The sequence below is a fragment of the Centrocercus urophasianus genome, unplaced genomic scaffold (assembly GCF_019232065.1).
Source record: "Centrocercus urophasianus isolate 14NV4802_14NV808 unplaced genomic scaffold, USGS_Curo_1.0 seq_7, whole genome shotgun sequence".
Taxonomy (NCBI): Eukaryota; Metazoa; Chordata; class Aves; order Galliformes; family Phasianidae; genus Centrocercus; species Centrocercus urophasianus.
In genome coordinates, this window is record NW_024885310.1 from 3590374 (window position 1) to 3612362 (window position 21989).

General features: G+C 37.0%; 1 protein-coding gene across 1 annotated transcript in view; it reads left to right on the forward strand.

The window, feature by feature from the left end:
* Positions 1-21989, forward strand: part of CCDC73 (coiled-coil domain containing 73) — a 53812-nt gene that overhangs the window by 4939 nt on the left and 26884 nt on the right. Inside the window, exons 2-9 of the mRNA XM_042837217.1 lie at positions 3319-3426; positions 4115-4259; positions 11544-11626; positions 11862-11955; positions 14780-14851; positions 15516-15551; positions 15967-16041; positions 17130-17168. Coding sequence (XP_042693151.1) covers positions 3319-3426; positions 4115-4259; positions 11544-11626; positions 11862-11955; positions 14780-14851; positions 15516-15551; positions 15967-16041; positions 17130-17168 — 652 coding nt within the window. The remainder of the gene's footprint in view (positions 1-3318; positions 3427-4114; positions 4260-11543; positions 11627-11861; positions 11956-14779; positions 14852-15515; positions 15552-15966; positions 16042-17129; positions 17169-21989) is intronic.

A 21989-nucleotide genomic window follows, 5' to 3' on the forward strand; every position in this document is an offset into this window, starting at 1 on the left:
CAGAAGTCACTGTGCTAATGAAGGTAAAGCTTCTTTGCTGATGTCTTTGATTCCTGTATTTCACCAAGTATGGAATTTGATGCTTACATTTCAGCTCATCTGCTCCTGCATGCAAACACTTTAAACATAAAGGTCTGATTTTCTTAATGCTATCCTTTATGTGTCTGTGTATCTGTAAATACCTTTAAACAGGTAAGTGACAATAATTACACATCGGGGATGATACGTACTAAGAACTGGTGCAACCTTAGCTAAAATGCCATGAATTACCCTGTTTCTAAGCAGCCACTCAGTGTGCTACTAGAATACTGTTAAAGGGTTTTATTTAAAAAATGAAATAAAATAAAAAGATCCCAAAATTAATTCTGCACACATACAATGCTCAGAAGTATTAAGTTGAATGGCACCAGGAGGAACGTCCTTTAAAGTAGTTCTTTTTAAAGGCATTGCTGTCAGTTGCACTTCTGGTGTTTGAATGTTTTAGTTAATATCAAAACCTCCAGTTGTTATTGTGGTAAAATGATAGTGTGAAATTGATGCTGTTATAGTATAACAATAAGGACGTGACTCATGTATTTTATGTACACATGCATTCAACTGTAGTGACAAATGGCTTCATGCTGAGTGATTAAATGCATATTAGCATTTGCCCTAGGCATTTGATTATTACCATCTTTACTTCATTACATTACTACACTGTATGGCCGTATAATTTATAAGATAATACAGACATCACTTTGTTGCTGATAGGAATTATTCTGTTTTATGGATGGTGTCCTTTAATTTTGCCTTTCATGGATTATAAAATTGGTTAATATCTGCTGAAGTGAATCACTGGAGAAGCAAATAAAGATGTTGGCCTCGGGTCACAGTGTCATTTGTGATACTGGCAAAATCTTACAGCCTCATTTATCCCTGTACATGATTGATAACACCATGGGTTAAATGGAGAAAGCTTTGCTTCCATTAAAGGATCATCATGAATGAAGACCTCCCACTTAAAAGTCAGGCATGATGAGAAGACAAGAGACTATCTACAGGTCAAATTAAATAACTTAAATAATTTAAGTGGAATGACAGTGTAATTTGTTCATTCTGTGTTATTACCCTGACCCCTATCAGGCTTATGGGCTAACTTACTTTCTGGTGTAGGGTACTTAAGATGTAATTTTTAATAAGTGCTTTTCCAAGTATAGAAAGCCCTTTATGGCACTTAAAATTGTGTTTAAATGGATTTTATAATGTGCTTTTTAAAAAGTAATTTTTGTTCTTATTTTCTTGAGCGCAAAGAGAAACACAGAAAAGCAACTGCAGAAAATGCTTCAAGTGTGGAACTTTAATCACTTTCACTTATTAATTTTTTTAGAATTTTGGGGGTGCATTTTCCAGAATGTTTTTTGTATTTTGAAAGTATTCTGACAGATAGCAGTTGTTGAAGTAGTATCTACTTAATTAGGAATATCTCTAGTTGCACAAGAACTGTTTTTGTGCTCACTCTGTCAAAAGGGCCCTCGTTATTTATCACGTGTTTGCAGAGTATCTCTAGACAGCTGTATTGATGTATCAGAATTGGGCATTTTATGAGTATATGTTAGTTATCTTTAAGTATTTAATGTTGTGCCTTCATTATCACATTTGGTATGATTTTGTTTCTTTCAAGCATAGTGTGAAGCACTTAGCAGGTAACAAAGTTCTCTGATGGAGGAGACCCCAGGAGTGTCAGTGCTCAGCTCAGAGGGCAGGGAGCTCATAGAGCACATACTGAGCCCTGCAGTTTTCAGCAGTGGGCTGTGAAGCATTTTGTTGCAGCCTTAGAAAAAGCAGCCTGACCTCCTTGCGGCAGAACCAGTACAAATTGCACAGGAGAAAATGGAACTTTGCAGTGAAGGGATGGGGGAAGTCTCAAATGAGCTTCAGCCAGGAAAGCCTTTATCCTTACTCACTGCTCTAGGGAGGAGAAGTCTTGCTTGTCCAGTGCTCCTGCTGAGCTCAGTGAGCTGAAGGAAAGCCCAGGGATGCCTGAGGCCTGTTGTCCTTCATTCCTTAGAGTGTAATGTTGGCTTGAAAATATTCCCCTAAGAAAGCAATTCCCAAATGTGATGGAAAGAAAATCACAAACCCCAGTGTGCAAAGGTTAAAATGCATTCTTCTACTGGTTGACTTGAATGGGAAAACTGAAATTCAGATGCACCCAACTTGGTAGGTTGAGGGCCTGAAATAGGCCATCGTTTTTCCATGTCAAGATTTTGCACGAGAACAGTGGTTTTTCATCCCCTCTGGTAAAACTGGGATTCTCCATGTGGTAGCAGTACTGCCCCATGAGAGCCCATTGCTTTGGGATCCCTGAACTCCAGTGTTGAATTGGAGCTGACAGGAGCAGAATTAGAGCACGTGTCATGTTTTAATATTTTGTGCACAAAATCTTACCCTACAGATCAGAATATGGGATGATTCTGATTTGAAATTAACATTTAATTTACTGTGCGTGGTGTTCTGTTATTAGTCTTGCAGCTATGATAACTTCCCAGTATTTGATACAGCATTAAAAATGTTTGTGCGTTGTGAATTACTGGTGCAGCATCTATTGGTAAGGAACAATGTTGAGAGCCTGGAAGAAAGAATTGCCAAATATATTTGGGGGGCTGATCTAATTGATTCTAAGCACTTTAGCTAAAAAGGTCTTTTTTAATATTAAAAAATTACTTTAAAAGAAAAAAAAGAAAAACAAAGAAACAACACCCACACGAGTAACAAAATAGGCCTATGTTGCCTAAAATGCTGCAGATTGGCCACAATACATGTTCTGTGCATGTTGATACAAGAGATTGGCTGCCCAAAGTGGTAACTGTTTGTATGTGGCTCTTATTTGGACCCCTATTGATCTCTTCTCCCCTAGAAATCCTTCAAACATACACATTTAGACACTGAAAAAGAAATTTAAATAACTGTTTCACATTGAGTAATAAACAAATATCAGTAAATATTAGTTATGTTTTAAGGTGGAAGACATAAATGAGCCAGATCTTTTCTTATTTTTAGCAAAAACGTGTTTTCAGTAACTTAGTTGAAATAACTTCTTGTGGTGGGGCAACTGAACAGGGAATCAATCTATTACCCGTGAGCAAGCAGCTTAAAGTTGATCTATGTTAGGGTTTTATTTAGACAACAGCAGAAAAAGCGGCGAGTCCTGATTTGTAGTTGTTATGGCCCCATGATACAGACCAGGTCTCTGCTCTTCCTGCAGGAATTCCTTCCCAAGAGCTCTGTGGCAGTGGCCAGGTCAGTCGTAACTCCTGTGCCCTGCCTCTGCCTCTTCAGCGCTGAGCGTACGGAGCGCGTCCCGGAGACGGGGGAGCGTGCGGAAGCAGTGCGTGTTACTGGGCTAATTCAGGTGGGCTGTTGGGCCTTCGTTCTCAAACGAAATATGTGAAGTATGGAGAGTGCATTTTGTAAATCAAATGCTGACTGAACCGACAAAAGTACAATAATGATCCCTGACGTCACTAACAAACGAGCTTTGTCCCTAGAGATGTGTATGAAAGTGAGTGCGGCTCCTTGCTTGACTGCAGTTGATGGAACAAGTTCAGAGCCCAAACATCAGTACTAGATCTCATGGGAATAGAAGGGGAAAGTTTTCTTCTGAAAGGTCAGAGTCAGAAATCCCAAGTATTGTCAGTTGGAAGATCTTCAAAATTGAGCTTGAATTATTATTTTTGAAATCTCAAGCTGGGGAAAATTATGCCTTTCAATGGCCAGATGTATTATTTTCTGTACCTTCATGCCTGCATAGGGCAGTAGCTCTGGGGACAAATAAAGTTCTACTTCATGCTCACTGTGGTCTTCATTTAAAACAAAAATCTAAGCTCAAAACATAGAGACAAGTAAATGAATATTGTGAATTGATGGTAGAGCTGGTGGGTTTTGTTTTGTTTTTTTTGCTTTTTTTTTTTTAACAGTGCCATACGTTAATTTAAAATGAAAATGTAAAAGATTGCATAATGGCTTTAACAAGTAGTTTTACTATTTGCAAAATGTATTTATTTGCATTTTTCTTATCGTTTGAATATCCTCTTCAAGATTGACCAAAAAGAAAATGTACATTTTTCCATTGCAGACAAGCCCTAAGAATGGATGAAGACCTTAAAATGCAGCCGCTTGACTCCACTCTTCAGAGTCCATCAGAGACATTGCTCTCCATTCGTCTCTTGGACTTCAAAACAAGTTTATTGGAGACCATAGAAGAACTGCGTATAAGGAGGGTAAATGTATTTATATTGTTTTGAATGTTTTAATTTTGTTTTCCTGCCTATCATCATAGAAAATGTTGCAGAGGTATGGGTCAGTTTCACATTGTATTTTAAGGACTTCACCAACTGTAATTTGGTTTTTAAAGTTGCACGTCATTGAGGCAGTGACCGTAACTGAAATTTTCTGTAGGTTTTACAAGGAAACACTTGCACTGTGCAGAATTCTGAAATTCACCATGTTTGATCCCTAGACTCTTGCCCCAATGGCAATGTTTGGCCTTGCCTATCTATTTTTCGTATTAAAAAGTCTGTAGGGTGTAACTGCCATGATAAATACAGGAGTGTACCAGAAGGTGTTAGCTAAACTTCATTTATACTGGTTGCTTTTTTGCTGTGTTTGCTGTTTTAATCCCTTTGGTTGGAGTCTGTTTAGTGTCATAAAGCTTCATCTTTGGGGATAGTTTTGTTTGGTCTCTTTCGTGTCTGCCATATTACAGGAGTAAGTGACTCATTTTAGTCAAGGTTTTCTCAAGAAGGTAAGTGATTTTCCTTGGTTAAGTGAATCTTTACTTTCAAAACTGACGTTAATGCTGTAGCAGAAATGCAAAGTCACAGCTTGAAGCAGTGATTGAGCACCTGGTGGGAAGGCAGGGCCAACCAGGGGAGCTCAGGTGTGTGCAGTGCACTGAGTGATTGAAAGGCATGCAGCCAGGATCCACCCCTTCCCGGACCTCATTTAAGGGTTGGCAGTGGAGGCAAGGGTGTCTTGCTGGAGATCCCTGCCCACCTGCAGCCTTCTGAAGGTAAACAGTGTCTTTCCTTTGTTTCTGTGCCCATGGCTGTTGCATTTGAGCAAATCCTCACTTGCTACAGCCTGGGTCCTTGCTCTGCTGTCACTGGTGCACTTCTATTGTGTTACAAATGCTGAGAGCCAATTTCATAGATAAGATGTTACTCAGTTTCTAAAATGCCTGTACCTTCCTTCATCCTTAAAGTTATTTTACCTGCTTTTAATTAGAATTGTCAAAAAAAGCTGATCATTTGACACCTACTCAGTCTGAGAACTTAAAAGTGTCTCTGCATACATTTTATTGGCTTTAATGATGAATTTAGGGCTGCTTGCTTAGTATCATTGAAAATTGGAATAAAGAACTTTGACATTATGAACAACTAAGGGTTGTGAAATGATATGGCCGTGCACAGTACTTTTTTTTTTTTTTTTTTAGTAGAAATTTTATGGATGTTCTTGCTTTCAAATGATTCCACAAGATCCTTTCCTGAATTTAGTATAAATCTGGTACAAATCCAAGGGTTATTTTATGGATTTATAATCAGCACTGAGAAAAAGGCAGTGCTTACTCAGAATTACAGTTCTTGTTTTGCACTGTGCTGGTTTTCCTACAGACAAGAACAAACACCTTAATTAAAACATTGTCACCTGCTAAACAGGCAAATGAAGTTAAAGCTCTGCTGTTTCTTGCTTCTCTTGCCTTTTTTTTTGTTTGTTCCCCTGAAGTTGCTTGTGTGGATCTTCATTAAATTCAGTAAATTAAAATCTTCATTAAATGCTGTCCAGTGGAGGCAGCACAGCCAGGTGCTGTGGGGTTTTCTCTCAGTTGTGTCTATGACCTGTGGCCTGACCTTAGTGGAGTAATCTTACATCTGTTTGCTTCTGTTTCTCTTCCTGTTGTTGGCCTTGTCACTTAGACAGGATTCTCTTCACAAGGGGAACTAATGTGTATTTGTGTTTAATAAGCTGCCTTGCACTGTTGGTTATACTGCAGTATGAACTCAAATTGATAAAAATTTGCAGATGAAACAGTCAGTGCAAAGCTGGACAGATTAAAAAAACCCAAACACTAAGTACTAAAATATTTTGAGGGACTTGTTGTGGTCCAAACTTGATACCATAGGATTAAGTCAAGACTTTTTCAGATGTGCTTATTTAAATAAATGTGTTGAGTTACTTCCTTTGTTTTTCACTTTTCTTTGCTAAACATATCACTGTAATTAAGGTCTCCAAAGTAATTTAGAGATTTTACTCATAATTCTAAATTCTCTGAGTAATGACTGCTTAGCCATCTTAGGTATGAAATCCCATTTATTGTCAGTGGCAGCTGCGTTTATTCTAGGCACTGTGGCTTAAAATACTGTACTCAGTACAGCTTTACTTTATTCCTTAGGCTGTTAAGGCTGTTAATAGAGTATTTGTTCCTAGTATGACTTTTTTTTTTTTTTGTAGCTTTTAACTTCATAATTCTGTTTAAACTATTATTCCTGCTTCCTCCAGGAGTAGAGTTTGAACGTCCTTTTCTCTTTTTGCTACTCTAGCTGTCCCACTCAACCAGCACCGGTCAACCCAGTGATTCTTTTGTGGTGGAGCTCTTTCTCTTTGTTCCAGAGTCTCAGTGCTGCTCTGCAATCAGCTGGTTTCATTCTGTTGAGTAATATGAGGCAACTCTTTTGTTAATAGATAAATGTCATCTATTTAACAGTATGAAGTCTCTGTGCAGTAAGTGAAACTGGAAGGCTCTTGTGTTTCCTGAAGTACAGATAGGAAGCTGACTGTGCATTTGAAGGCAAAGATTATGAGTTACAAGGAAGCTTAGATGCTGTGTATTGAATAGGTTTCTTTTTCCAGATGGAGTAAAAAGCATGTGAATGTAAATCAAGGATTTATTTGCACAGAAATGTTTTTGTAGCATGCAATGTGGGCACCTTTGGTAACAGCTGAAGCAATGTTGGTGATCAGTTGAACATAGAGAAGATGAAATCTTAGTGCTGATTTTAAAAAATGTACTAAAGCTTTTCTTTGATGCAAAAGGCAAGTTGCAGTGACCCACTTCCATGCCTGAGAACCTGCGGTGGCCTTTCCCGATGTTGACTGAACATCACAGCATTAGTACTGTTGATCCTGTAACTTGTTTCTTGGCTCTGTAAGGCCTGATGCTTTAATGCCATAATGTTCAAGGGTACCTGAGCTAGCCCACTCTAGAAAAGAGGTGTATTTGCATTTGCTAGCACAGCCAACTGATGGATTTAGCACTGCTTTGCAGGTAATATGGGCAAGTGGGGTTCAGTACTGAGATGCAAATTGAAACCTGGAGGTTAGTACTTAAAAATGCCATTTATACTCAGAAGATAAATTGGTGTTTGCCATTATTAAGGAAGTTGATGAAACCATAAGCTTACTTATCAGCAAGAGCAAACCATGAAGTCTAAGCTTGAGTTAGTGGAGAAATTAAAACATTTGAGGACTTGCCAGCTATGATCACATTGGTTATACTGTATCTGGACCTAAAATGGCAGCAAATAACCCCATGCTACACCTGCTTTGTGGGGTGGTCTGTGAGAGTACTTCAGGAGCCTTCAAATGTGGAGGATGGTGTGAAGTTAAAAAGGGCACCAGAGGCACCTGCGGTAGCTATGTGGACTGTTCAAGTGAAACAATAGTTTAGTGGCCAAAACTGTGAGATTGAGTGAAACTGTTACAGAAATAAATGTGTCTGTTTTGTTTTGTGCTCTGGTGGTGTGTGGGGGTGGGGAAGGAGGTATTCAAGTCAATAAGCACTGTTAGCTTATAACTCCTGTTAGCAAATGTCTTTTGATTAAGAATTTATTATTTGAGGTTGGAGATAAGACCCTGAGTGCTAGTTAAGAATTTAAAGATCTAACTACAGATAAACTGCCACATGATGGGCAGAGCAGTGAAAAGTTTTCAAAGGAAAACAGATGACTGGGATACATCCTCGCTTCTTTGCTCGCGTGAAGAAATAGTTGATAGTGTGCTTCTGAAGGACAATATTTGAGACTAAATTGCACGTGTATGGCTACTGAAGGTTTTTACTAAGTGTCATAGCTATGAAGAGCCAAAAATGTAACGTCACAAATGAAAACTGGAATGAAGCTGTGATATTTTTCTCTGCCTTTAACATTTGTCCTGGGATCAAAACTTGACACATTTCTTTGCAGTCTTTTAAAAGTTTGACTCTTTAGTTCATGGAGGATATTGTAATTATAGCATGAAACAATCATAAACTGTAGTTCCTATGAGTACAACTTGATTGAGCTGCATGAGAAATTGGCTGTGCAATTTCGTAGGAGGTAGGTTATGAGTTTGAAAAAGATAATAAAAGTACCTAGGAGCAGTTTTGGCTGCTTGGACATGAGCCAGCTGTACTCTGTTCCTAAATCTGTTCAGGGTCAGGAATCGAGGGGGCTTGACCAATCCACAGCCCGTCTTGTAAAACTGCAGCCTGAAGCAAACACTTTAACCAACGCTTGACACTTTCCAAAGGTTATAACGAGTAAATAAACCATCAAATGACTCCTCTTTTATTGTTATGGTAGTCTTTTTATAAAAACCCTTAAATCCATGTAGTCCTAAGGCAGCTAATAAAAAATGAGCACTTTTAAGGTTTTGTGGCTTTTTGATACCTCATCAAAGTTATATACGGCATTATGCTCCCAAGTATAACAAAATGTTTTTCTCCTATTAAACAGCTGTTGGAACTTCTTAAGGAAAAAAAAAAAAAGCACTTCACAAGTTTTAAAAGCTTTCACTTCAAAATGGGGAAACTATAAATGTCCTTAGAAAGAAGTAAAAATGATGGATAAGGCTTATAATTGTTAGCGATTTCACATGAGAACACTTTCAGCATATAATTGTCATTCTCACTTTGAGTATTTACGATGTTTATTGTTTTTTTCAACAGTAGTTACGTATATGTACACATTTTTGAGAGCTTGCAGGTTTTCCATTATAATCTGGGAGTAAGTTGGAGGAGTGTTGTTCACATAGAGAACTTCAGTTCTTGTCCTCTCTAGCATTCAAAGCAAAGGGCTGAATTGAAATGGAATTTAATGCAGTTTTCAGACTTTATTTAGTTAAATGTAAAGGGCTCAGTATAGATGCAGTGGTGACTATTTATCAGTGGGCTTTAAAATGTGACATGCTGTTTCCTAGATCAATTGTAAAATGTTAAAATTTTAGTGTCCTCGTTAAAATTTAAAATATTTAGACATTTTGGAACAGAAATGGTGTATGTGTGTACTTGATTACAAATAATTTGTAAATCCTATTTTTTTACATGAAGCCTTTTTGTTAGTTTGTAATAAACCAACTTCTGTTTTTATCTTTACTAAAGGTTTGGTAACTTATTGATATAAGCCATCCCAGTTGATTTGAATGTAAGTTTGCTTTGTCAGGAATTAGTAACACTGATGTATGTTCTGCTGCTGCCCTTTAAAATATTCCACTCTTTTCCCATTATTTCATGATAAGTTCAATGTGGACAGATACTGGTTGCTCTCCAACAACCATTGAAATCAGTGGTATTTTTGCCACCTCCTTCTTCCAGCTTAATTGCCCACTGCATATGCAGGTGTCTGCACATGGGTGGAGGGTAAGGATCATTTTTTTTTTTACAGACAATGTACAAAGCTTCTGCTAATGATGCATTGTTTTAATAGCATTTCTTGCCTAGGAGCTTAAATTGCTTAAGATTGCACTTCTGTAAGAAGCTGTAAGTCAGCCTACTCTGTTTTTAGGAGAATATCTTACTATTTATTGTTTATAGATGAGTAAGGGAAAACAATCATTATAACTGAAGTACGATTTGTGAAGACAGAACTGAGGCACTGTTACTTTTTCCAAATTTTAGATGTATTTCTTACGCTAAGTCTTGAAAATCTTTAGGTTTCTTCTCTATCCATACCCTCTTGGTACATAGTAGGGAAATAAAAGCTAAAAAATGTAGCTAGTTCTCTGTGAAACAGATTTTAATTTTAAATACGTTTGGTATTTTCTGTGTAAGGTTCACGTGAGTTTTGAGGTGTGCTTTTATATCCAGCATGTAACTCTTACTTAGGAGGCGCATCTTGTGCATGAAAGTGTATGTTACATCTTGGCACACATCTGCTTGCTTACTGTATGTTAAATAAGGACATCAGTTTTCATCCTGGAAATTACAAAAGATGTCAGTATCAAAAGCCTATGTTTAAATCATCTTGGGACCTGTTTTGCCATTTTATTACCATTGATTATGTAATGAGACTATTAATCAAATACTACAGTAGGTGAAAAAATGTTGGAGAATCTTCTTTAAACAGCCATGCGCGCGTTGAGGCACTGCAAGTGTCCTCTTAAAAGCTTAACGCTTTCATTTGCACAGGATTTAAGAGAGAATTGCATTTCTGAACGCTTGAATTACCTGCTTTGGGACAGGAACAGTCTTAGATCTTTAAAGCATATTCATTATTTGGCCGTATGTAATAGGAGAGCAGTGTGTTGCTTATAATCATCTGCATCTAAGGTGTGGATGCCGTTGTCATTCTTTTTGGGAGGGGACTTGTTGTTCCTTTCAGCGCTGTGTTTGTAAAAGGAGGACAGCACTTGTGAGAGAAAATAAAAATAACACACGGGAAACTGATTCCTCTTAGGAAAATCTCGTTTTGGTGCCAGAATGTTTCGGGAGAACAGTAAATTGCTCACAGTTGTGATTACAGCAGGTATATCTTGTTATCACAGTAATAATTAGATTCTTGACAAGGCAGTTCTCTAAGAACAGGTGATGTAGCACACCTCCTGAACGGCTGCTGCTCCATCTCCTGGATGGTGAAGAACCTTTGGCCTTTAGTCATGTTCTTTGCAGGTAGCTCACCTTATCAAAAATGCAAGTGATTATCCAGGAATTCTTTTCAATTTTCGTATCAGTCTGGTAGGTCAGAAGACTTACTGGCACATAAGGTTGCGATGAATGTTTCACTTTCCATTACAACGATGTGATTGCTGAGAGATGTCAAAAAGAAAGAAAAAGGGGGGATAAAAAGAAGAGATTCAGTGCTCTGAGTCAAATCATTGTGCAGTCATTAAGGTATCCCAAAGATTCTGATTTAGCCGTGATTATTTGTCATTGATTAATTGACTAGCCAGTGGCTTCCTTCATCAGGATGTCCAATCACTTTTCAGCTGTGAAGTAAAATTGAGTCTGTTTTGTTGCCTTTGAGCCTGGTTTTGTTGTAAGGTGCAGAACAGAAGACGTATGAAGAGCGGGCTGCTTTTGTCAATTAAGAGCCGGGATCCTGGTTCATAATGTTCTGCTGTTCACATCAATCTGTTATTAATTCAGCTGTTTCAGTCAGAAGATTTGCAGATCTGCTGTTTCCTTCTGGTTGTGCAGTATTTAAGCACAGTGTACAGTAACTTCTGTGTACTGGATTGTAAAGAAGGAGCAGTAAGAATAGACAAACTATGTTGGTGTTTGATTTGTAGGTAACTGTCTTATTTTTAATTAGGAAACGGAGATCAATTATGAAGATCAATTAAGTAAAATTGTTGTGGAGAAACAAGAACTCGAGTGGCAGAAGGTAACTTTTATGTGATTTTTGTCTTTCAGCTGCTGAGATTTGGTTTTAAGATGATACTAATTTGGATTGTGGCTCGATACAATTCTTAAGTCTTTTTGTCACTTACAATTGTGAAATGTGGTAGACAATAGTTTTTCTAGCCATGCTGTAGCTTTAGTACTGATTTTAATTGTGCTCAATTTTAAAAATCTGCTTAACAAAAGAATCTCATAATATTTGGCATGACTGGCAATCTTGGGTCAAAAGGGTGTTAATATTGAAGCAATGGAACACAAGGACACTTGACACAGTAACATGGGGGAAGCTACATAGTAACAGCTCTGTACTGTGCCTGGCTTTGGCTAGTGCCACGGTCATTGCACAAACAACTTGTAGTATTTTGACTATAAGTTTTTTCTCTAATATTTATACATGTTTATTTTTTTTTAACAGTAACTTACAAGGTAGGTATACTCAGAAGTTTGTCACCCTTACTCAGAACGAAGTTTTCAGTACAGTGCCTAACATTCTTTTTAGGGTTAGGGTTCCTGAGGTTATGCTTTCATAGGAAATCCGTTCCTTTCTCAAATACAGTCAAACCTATGACCCTTGGCACTGGGTCACAAGATAAAAGGCTTCACTCTGTATATTTTATGATCACAGAAAAAACAATAACTTCAGCTCTATCCTTGATCTTGGGATCTTTAACATCTTAGTAGTAAAGGAAGACTATTTCTTCTTGGAGTTCATCCTAACCATCTTAAATTAATAATCCCAATTATGTGCTTTCTTTCACCAGAAGATATTTATGTGCACACAGAAACAGGAAACATTTTATATTTATAGGAGCAGCAGTGCTTTCGATTTGTAACCTTTCTTTGCTTTCCTTAACATAGCATTGCAGTCCTTAATAATCAGGGTTCAAAAGGGGTGGTTCTGTTCTTTCCCAGACCTTAACAGCAATTTACCATTTGTAGAAAGATGGGACTTACAGTTAGCTAGCTGAAATCATTTTGTGTTGGCTTTTTGTTTTGATGCTTGGATTTTAATTTGCATATGGCAAACCCAATGTAAACAATGACTTGTAGGTTTTAGAGAGAGCACTTATGTCAAACTCGAGCTTCAAAGGAACAAGCTGATATGTGTTTCTGATTCTGGAGATTTAAGTGAGGTGAAAATGCTTAGTATGAAATTTAACTTGAATTTGTGACCCAGTTGTTTCCAAATGCGGAATCATTGACAGTAATCAAAGTTCAGTAAGTAGACAGCTGTTCCTCTGGACTTTTCAAATATTCTTCTTTTATTTTTCCTTCAGAGATGCCTTTCTGCCAACATTTCTGTGGTTCAGTATGCATTCTGTTTTATCTTAAACTTAGTGAACTGATTTCAAATAAAGAGAATGTAAGAGAATTTTCTGATTTAAGACAGAAATTTGCTTTCAAATTGTAATATTAGTTTTAAGAACATTGTTGCTGCTGTTGGGGGGGGAAAATACTAAAGTAGGGAAAATCAGTGGACAAAATCTTTTTTATCTGGTAGGTATACTCATACTTACTGTGGAATCACAATATCAAAGGTGATTTTGCTTGTACATTTAAGAAAGTCACTTTCTTCTTTATATCCTGTGCATCACACGTGGTGTGCAAAACACTAAATTTTTGGGGTAGCTATGTACAATCACACCACTTAGTAGTCTTAGGTAGGGGTTTTTGTTAAAACACATCACTTGAATGTACAAGAGAAAGAAAAATGCAGTATATATTGAAGAATTCAGTAATACTTTTATCAGGTTATAAATTGCATCAGTAACAAAGTTGTATAGAAGATGACAATTGGGTTAAAGCAAATTTATATTTCAGTAAATTATCTGTCACTGGCTTGAATTTCTATAGAAGTATCATCTTAACTTGGCAGTACTGTGTTTATAAAATCTTATTATTCCTGTGGTGGGTAGGACTAATACTCAAAGAATACTTGATTTGCTGGTACTCCTGGATCATTTCTGGTTTTTGAGCATAGTTGGTATGCTCTTTACCAGTTAATAATTCATGTTGTGTGTATTGTTTGATAGATGCAAATAAGAACCTTCTGAAAATATCTCACAATGAATGTGTACGTGAATATAAAATGCTCTGCCTTCACAGATTTCCTTCATACTCAGGTCAAAGAATGCGAGCCCTCACTTGCAGAACTCAAAAGTAATGCCTGTTTGCTGCAGAATCTAACATTGTTTGTATCTGAAAAACTCAATCAGGGGAGAAGAAAATGGGCTTCTCACATGTGAAATGAATTATCAGTTTAGTTTCTCATCTGTCACTCTTTAATAGTCTGAAATTGTGTTTATTTTTGTGTAGTTATTGCATAATCATTGTTTCACAATAAGACTTCCTAGCTGAATGTTCATCTGCATTTTGTGATAGTTGTTCTTGACTGCCCTTATTTTTTTAAGTAGCTAGAGCTTCAAAAGAAGATCTAACAAAGATATCTTCATATTACTTCCCCTAGGTTGTGTTTTTCCTGTCTTGAGCATAGCAGTGTGATATTTAAAGATCTTAAAGGCTGCCAACTTGCAGAGTGGAGTATTAGTGTATGAGATTCTGATATAAAACAGTAGCAAACACAAAAATACTAGTTTATCTCCAACTCATTTTCTTGTGTGCGTATTTTTTATGTGTGTGAGTAAAGCCAGGCAGCAGGATAATTAAAGTAGGAAATCTTACCTTATGACCTTATGCTTAGTTTGTTCTGTCGTCCTTCAGCTCTTTTATGTGGCTTCTTAAACTACTAAAATTTCTCTGGAAAATAGAGTAATTTTATATTTTTTTGAATGGAGATGAAAATTAATATCCTGTTATGGCTTTTTGAACTGCATGAAGGTACTGTCATAAGGTGGCAATGGACATTGGATTGCTTCTGTATCTTGGTGGGATTGGTAAGAATTGCACTTAGAAGTCCCAGCAGGACGTACCTTTTAGAGGTGATAACTGCTGCCAACTAGAAGAGAGGCCACTGCTGAAAAGATGGTTACTGGTTAACAAATATCTTGTCTCATCCTCAGGGTTTGCTTTCAGTCAGTGATGTCTTCCTAAAGTTATGTAAGAGAACTATTGTTTTTCTTACAAGACCATGTATACGTTTTGCTGTAAGATTATGTTTAAAGGATTGTTGTTATTTCCCATGAGCAGGAAACTCTGCAGCATCAGACAGACACGTTACAGCAACAACACAAAGAAGCTATGGCAGCTTTTAAGAAGCAGGTAGCAATAAATCCTTCCAGCTGAGACACTAAGAGTTCAAAAAATGGCAGCTCATAAAAATCGAGTCTGTTTCTAGATCCAGACATGCTGCAATTGACAGTTCTTCATAGTAGTAAGCCACTCTCTCTGAGATTCTCTTTCCCAAAAATTCCTGCAGAAACTTACTTAAAACCTGTTGTATGTTAGTTGTGTCCCCTCACACTCCCTCTTCCCAATCTCTTTCTAAAATGGCATGTCTTCCAGAAATTTTTTCATAACAACTGAGGAAAAATCTGCAATGTAACTTATTCAGCTCAATATCTGAAAGAGTGTCTCAGTCTTTCTGGTCAGATTTGAGTTTTTATCCATTGATATTGAGCAGTGATAGGAATGGAAACTGTTACACATGGGGATGAGTAATTTTACCACTAGTGCTACAAATTTCAATCATATCACAAAAAACAAGCAGTTCTTTCCTTTAAAAAAAAAAAATGTGATTCACCAGCTTGCTGCTGCTGTAGAACGGTGTATTGTGTGTGTATATATATATAAGATACACCTATATAAGGGAAGTGGGCTATACAAAGTAATGTACTGTCTTGTAAGTTTGTGTGAATAAGAGTAATTCGAAGTGCAGCATTGATTTTTTTTTTATTTTTTTTTTTTTTTGTGCCACTGAATCAAGTTGCAGGCAAGGATGTTTGCCATGGAAGAAGAAAAGGTACTTCATTATAATGCACTGTTTACCAACTAGTGACACGCATAGGCAAGTTATAATGTGATGTAACTTATGGAGCATGTGCTAAGTATATTATAACAAAGTATTTTTCTTGCTGAGGCCTTTACTAAAGTTACAAACTGTAGCTTCTTGAGAACTACTGTTATGCTTTCTTAATAATTTGTAAGATTTTCTTTATTAGATGCTAATATTTTAGTTCTGCCCTTGGCAGGCTTGTTGTAAGTGATGGAAAATATGCCATCATGTATTCATTTTTCTCTTCAGAGCAACACAGATGTGTATTCCAAAATATTTAGCAGAGTTATTTGTTACCTTCATAACACTCTTGTTGTTAAGCTTTTATCATTAAAAATATGTATTGTGCCCAAATCCTAAAGTACAGATTATGTTTTGAAAGGGAAAATATCAACTTGCTGTGGAAGTAAAAGAAAAAGAAATCAATGGATTGAAAGAAACATTAAAAGAATTACAGGTAAATTATTATTTTCATTAAATAAACATTGTTGATATTCAAATAGTTTCCACATGCCTCCCTCCTACCCCAGAGAAAATAGTTATTTTTCAGAGGGTCTTTAAGACCATCCCTTTTAATCTACATGATATGCTCATACCTTACTTTCTAGCATTGAGTTTCTGTTCTAACCTTTAGCTTTAAGCATGCTGTCAGCTGAAGTTCTTTTATTCCAGAAGAAAGCACAGATTCCAAAACCCAAATGTCATGTGAAATGTGACTTATTGTTCTTCCTGTTTTCCACAATCTTCCTTTATGCTTGTTCTGATCCCTGTCTGGAAACTGTGGTTTCAGAAATTTCTAAGCAACAAGAACAAAAACGTTAACACTGGACATCCAACTCACAAAGTTCCCACCTTTTGTGTTGATTTCCATAGTTAGTTTCATCAGGAGCTTCCTGTATTTTCCACTTAATTCACTGATACTTCTCTCTTTATTTTTATTTTAGGCATTGTCAGTACATGTTAGGGTGTTCAAAAAACACGTAGGACTAAGGACATGGAGATGTAAATATTATAAAAACCAAAATTCTGTGACGCCAGTGGTGTATGAAAAATGTTAATGACTTCCAATGTCAATCCTGTGTCTTTAAAACATGCAAGTGTCTTTATATCACACTGTTTGGAACCTCTGTCTGAAAGATTGCTTTCTCCCCAGTGGAAAACCCACTTTATTCTTCTAGGATTTAAGAAAATACTTTCATTCTTATCTCTGTTTAGTACAGGGATTGAATTTATTGCTGTAGTCCCAGTACACTTTATTTTTGTGACACGTCAGACAACATAGGTGTTATGCATTTTTCAAAATCACTGTAGATACAAATCAATGTGGTTTTTTAAATGGAAGTTAAGTGTGCAGTTTAAATCTTTAAGAGGTTTTATAAAGTGAATCTACAATAACAGAAATAGTTAAACTCTTAATTTGAAAGCCACGTTAATGTATCGGATTGGCAATTAAATCTTAGGTTTGAGAATTTTTTAGGAATCTGCAGTTTGTCTTCAGAAAAAAATTGTTACTGCAATTCAATTAATAGCTCTTTTGTTTTACAGATTTCCAAATACACGTTACAAAAGAAAGTGAATGAAATGGTAAGAAAGTAATAAAAGTAACAGTTGTTATGAGAAAAGAATGTCAGTTTATAGTGTAACGCAAATACAATCCCGTGTGCTTTGATGATGATGACAATACAAATAGTCAAAAGTGGCAGTATTTCCTTTGAATCTAAGCAGCTTTCAAATACAGTATTCTTAGTTTCTTGTGTTGTGATAGCTGCAGTTTATCATGCGAAACTCCTTGGTGCATTGAAGTATAATTAGAGTGTTAGTTCTTTTATAGATGAGCACGGGGATCCTTTTCTCATGGGTGAAAAATGTAAGGTGAAAAATGTAATTTGAATGCCCTAATCTTCTTATCCTTGTACTTGTAGGACCTAGTATTCATCCCAAAGTAGCAGTAGAGAATTAAGGTGATTTTTTGCTTTTGATTTTTCTTTAAGAAAAAGTCGTCCTGTTTTTTTTCTCTTTTTCATTCCTCTGTTCAGAATTACTTCTTAACATCAGTTCCCCTGAACGGTTTAGATTTCATCCGATCCAGTTTACTCCCTTTGACACAGAGAATAAATTTATATAGAGTGACAGCTTAGTTACTCTGAACCCGTTGTCTGTTTTAGGAAGTGAAAGAATGAGCTGCAGAAATGTTGCTAAGCTTGATTGAGTAAATGCTGTGAAAATTCTGCTGCTGCTCAACTGGAAAGTATAAAGATAATATTGTCAGACCATTATAAACTGTGATTTTAATTAAGAAGCTTAAAAAACTAGGGTCCAGTTTAGCTTTAAGTACCATGACATTTGTACTGAAAGTCATCTTCAACGCTACAGTGGTTTTACACAAAATATGGTGAAATTGAATAATGTGCCCTCTGACCTGGGAGATAAGGCTACAAGTTAAAGATCAAAGGCAACATAAAATGTTTCATCTTACTTCACTTTTAACTTGCATTTATTCTTAAAATAAATTTGATCAAGGGAGATGCTTAAAATCTACAAAATTATTGAATTTACATTTAGATCATTGCACATATTGCCTTTAATAATTTGCAAGTTCAGTTTTCCATATGAATAAGAGTATTTAAATCACAAGAACTTTTCTATAAGGTAGAAATACATCTGTATTGCTTAAACAATTATCTTCCTTTCATATGTTTAAGCAAACTTTTTTTTTATCAACAATGATTTAATATTATTGAAATGTTGGCGTTCTGTGATTTTGATACGGAGTGTGATTACTAAAAATGTTGAGTTTGGGGAAAAACTATTAGAATTCCTCTTTTGCATGTAGCACTAGACCTAACACATATGGTCTGGCCATGTATGTTCAAGATGTAGAAGACAAAAACACAAGGTAAGTAGAAGTTCATTCTTTCTTGCAACTGTACTCAGTAGTGGGCTACTACAGTTTTAGACTGGGACAAATTCTACCCATTCCTTCTGTAGTTCCACAGAAATAAATGGTGTGTTCAGTGGATCAGAAGCCCATGTAGAGTCTTTATTATCGTAAATGGCAAAATATTCAGAAATAGAGTGGGTTTTTGAGACCAATGTACATTTCAGTTTGTAGCTTGTTTGAGATTAGATCTTGTTCTGGCTAGTGCTTTGAGAGTAAGATAATGCACTGTCTAGTTTATGTCTGGCACTTAGAAACCCTGCCAGTCAGTAAAGTAGCTTTTGTATGTGCTGGAGCTCGATGTGCCACTTTATTCCAATTTTGTTCATTTAGTTCTGTTCTTATAATCTAGCACTGGCACTGTTAATGTATTGCACGTTGTTTTAGCATGTGGAGTTCCACTCCCCACCCCCAGTGAAGCTTTGTGAGAATTATAGTGCTGATGTCATGTGTGTGATATGTGCTATAATTTTGAAAAAGTAGATGGTTGCTATTTTGTATTGAAAGGCTGTATAGACACAAAAAGCCTTTTTCTTCCTTCTTTTTTTATACAAAAAAATACCAGTTTTTGTCTGTTACTGTCACTTTGCACATGATTGCATACGGATGCAGAAGTTTGCAGGATGACCACAACAAAGCTAGTTGTCTGATGGAAGAAACTTAAACGTGGCTTGTGCATTGTACTGTTTTCTTACTGCTGGAATGAATGAAGGAGTAGCTAGAGGAAAATGATCTTGGTCAGGTCTTTGTTTCCTCCTTTGCTAATCTCCTGGTGCATACAGTGTAGAATGCTAAAGCTCTCTGAGAGTGCAAAACTAAAGCAAATATATTTTTTGTTTGTTTTCTACTCTGCAAGTAAAATTCATCTATTCATGCGTTCCTCTGTGAACATGCATTGGCTGATCTTAAGCACATCTGAGAAAGTGAGCTTTTAGAGTTACCTCTCCTCCACTCAATTTTAATTTTTAGTACCTAACCTTCATCACGTGTCACAATGCAGAGGAAACAAGAAAGAGATGAGCTTTGGCTTCGAGACCAACTCTTGTGCATGGTTCAGAGAAGTAAATGTGGAGTGGAAGTTCTCAGTGCAGTTAATGGGGAGATGTCTGTATGGCAGCGATTCAGTGCACTGATAGTCATGAGCAGAGGAGGTGGGGTGAGGAACTGTGAATGCTTGGTAGTCAGTCCAGTTGAACTGTATGTCTACATTGATGAACTAAATGTTTGTGAGACTGTTTGTTGAAGCTGAATTCAAGAGAGATGGCCTAGTTACATTAACCTCTGCTATTCTTTAAAAGAGGGGAAACTGCATCCAAATAAAAGACTGTTCTCAGTAGTCAGCCTTCTGAACTGTGCCCAGGAACCACTTGAGTGCTCTTCAGCCAAAGTACATCTGGGAATTTCTATCAACTTCACGTTATAGGTATTTTCTGAGAGCATCCCTGCCACCTGTAATACAGAGGTAGATACCAACAAAAAATAAATCCTACATGAATGAAAATGAATTAAAATATATAATGTACTTATCCTAGATTATTAAAAACAAACCAACTTAAAGATACATTTAATTCCTTTCCACAGTTAGGAATCTGCCTGTAATTACGTTATGTTGTTTAAAAATAGTGTGGAGGAAGTGGTACAACAAAAAACTGAAGATAGTGAGTCGAAGTTGAAAAGCACTGTGAAGCAGAGGAATTGCTGTGGAAACGTTTTCCTGCTTGGGAGTTTTACAGGCAGTAGTTCTCTGCAGAATTTTCATATGTTCTTGCCTTATGTCTCCATTTCATAACAACTCCTTTGTTCCTCTGACACTTTCACCCCCCAGTTACCACCTTCTGATTCACTGAATAACACTGACCAGGGACTCAATTTCCAGAATATTTTTGAGATAGGAGCAATTCCCTCTGTCTTCCTCCAGTCACCTACCTGACCCTGAGCTATTTCTCTGGTCCAGTTCTACCAAGAAGTGATTGTTCCTCAGCAAACCATATGGCCAAAATCAGTTCCACTCCCCATCTCAGCTTATCTTTATTACTGGTGGAAGCCAGGACAATAATTCCTGTTCTTGCAATATCACACTTGAGGAAGGAGAACCAAGATTCTGTGGGTCTTAATCCAGCTCAAGGTCAGATCCTCCCTATCCTGTGGAGTCTTCCAGTGTTTCTTTATTGTCTCTTAATTATTTTAGTCCATGGAAGACTTTAAGATCTTTTCACCTAATGAGAAGATCCGTGAACACAGGTAAACAAAAATGCTTTTATTTGTGCTCTGAGGCTGGAGAGCAGCTTGCCATCAAAAATCATTTTTAGACCAGTGGTAAACTCTTAATAGAACTTTTTTGAGGATATAGCAGGCCACTTCCTTTTCTCATGAGAGACACTAGGGAAATAATAAGGCATATTTGTACTTCTCTGGTGAGGAGGAGGGCATAATGCTGTCTTTTTGACTTAAGAAATTGGAAGAGCGTTAAGAACATTCATACGAAAGTTCAGAACCTCACATCTTGCCAGAAGTTGTTCAAGTTTCATTTTGATTAGGCTCCCTTATTCATCACTTGCTTAGAGTAAATACATCTGAGTTATCAGGAGAAACACAAATGATCTTTTTCTTTTTACTTCTGTGAAGCCTGCATCCTAGCGTTAGTTAAGCACAGCTTTTCAAAAATTTTTGCTTATTAAGAAAAAAAGGAAGCGTATGAAAATTCACAGCCTACATTTTGCACAGCGATTCTGTAAGTGGTGGTGTTTCTTTACCAGTGCTTCCATTATGACTTTCTATTTGCTGTGGTGTGTTTAATTTCATACCTTATAAAACATGAGGAATTTGTATTGTATATCCTGTTTTGCTAGCCTTATGTTGGTCATTTCTTTTGATTACTGTGAGCTTTTATTATCCTCTGATGCTTGGACATGTATTGCACTTGTTACTATAAGGGAAGAAAGCCTTACAGAAGCTGAATAGCCTGGGCCAGATCCATCTTTGTGTAACCTGAATTTACCCACTGGAATGAATTTGGCCCAATTCATTTTCATTGCTGTGTTGCTCTGCTGTGGATTAGAAATAGACTGTCCTTGCACTCTCCCTTTTCTAATTATGATCGTGAGGCTGGAGTGAGTGAGGCTGGTGGGCACTTCTGCACCTCACTCCCTGCTCAAAGCATTTAGAGCAGATTGCTCAGGGCTGTGTCCAGGTGGGTTTTGAGTATCTTCCCCAGGTGGAAACCACAGCCTGTCTGTGCAGTGTGTTTTGATGCCTGACCACTGGGCACTGCTGAGGAGAGTCCATCTCATTTTTCTTATTCTCACCCTTCCAAGGTATTTGTACAGCTTCAACTGTGTGAGAGTCTCCAAGCTGACCAGTCCCAGCTCGATCAGCCTTTCCTTGTGTCAAGTGCTCAAGCTCCTTCATGGCCCTGTTCTTTGATTGACATTGTCTTGGAGAAACAGGACTTCTGTTTGAGTTTGTGT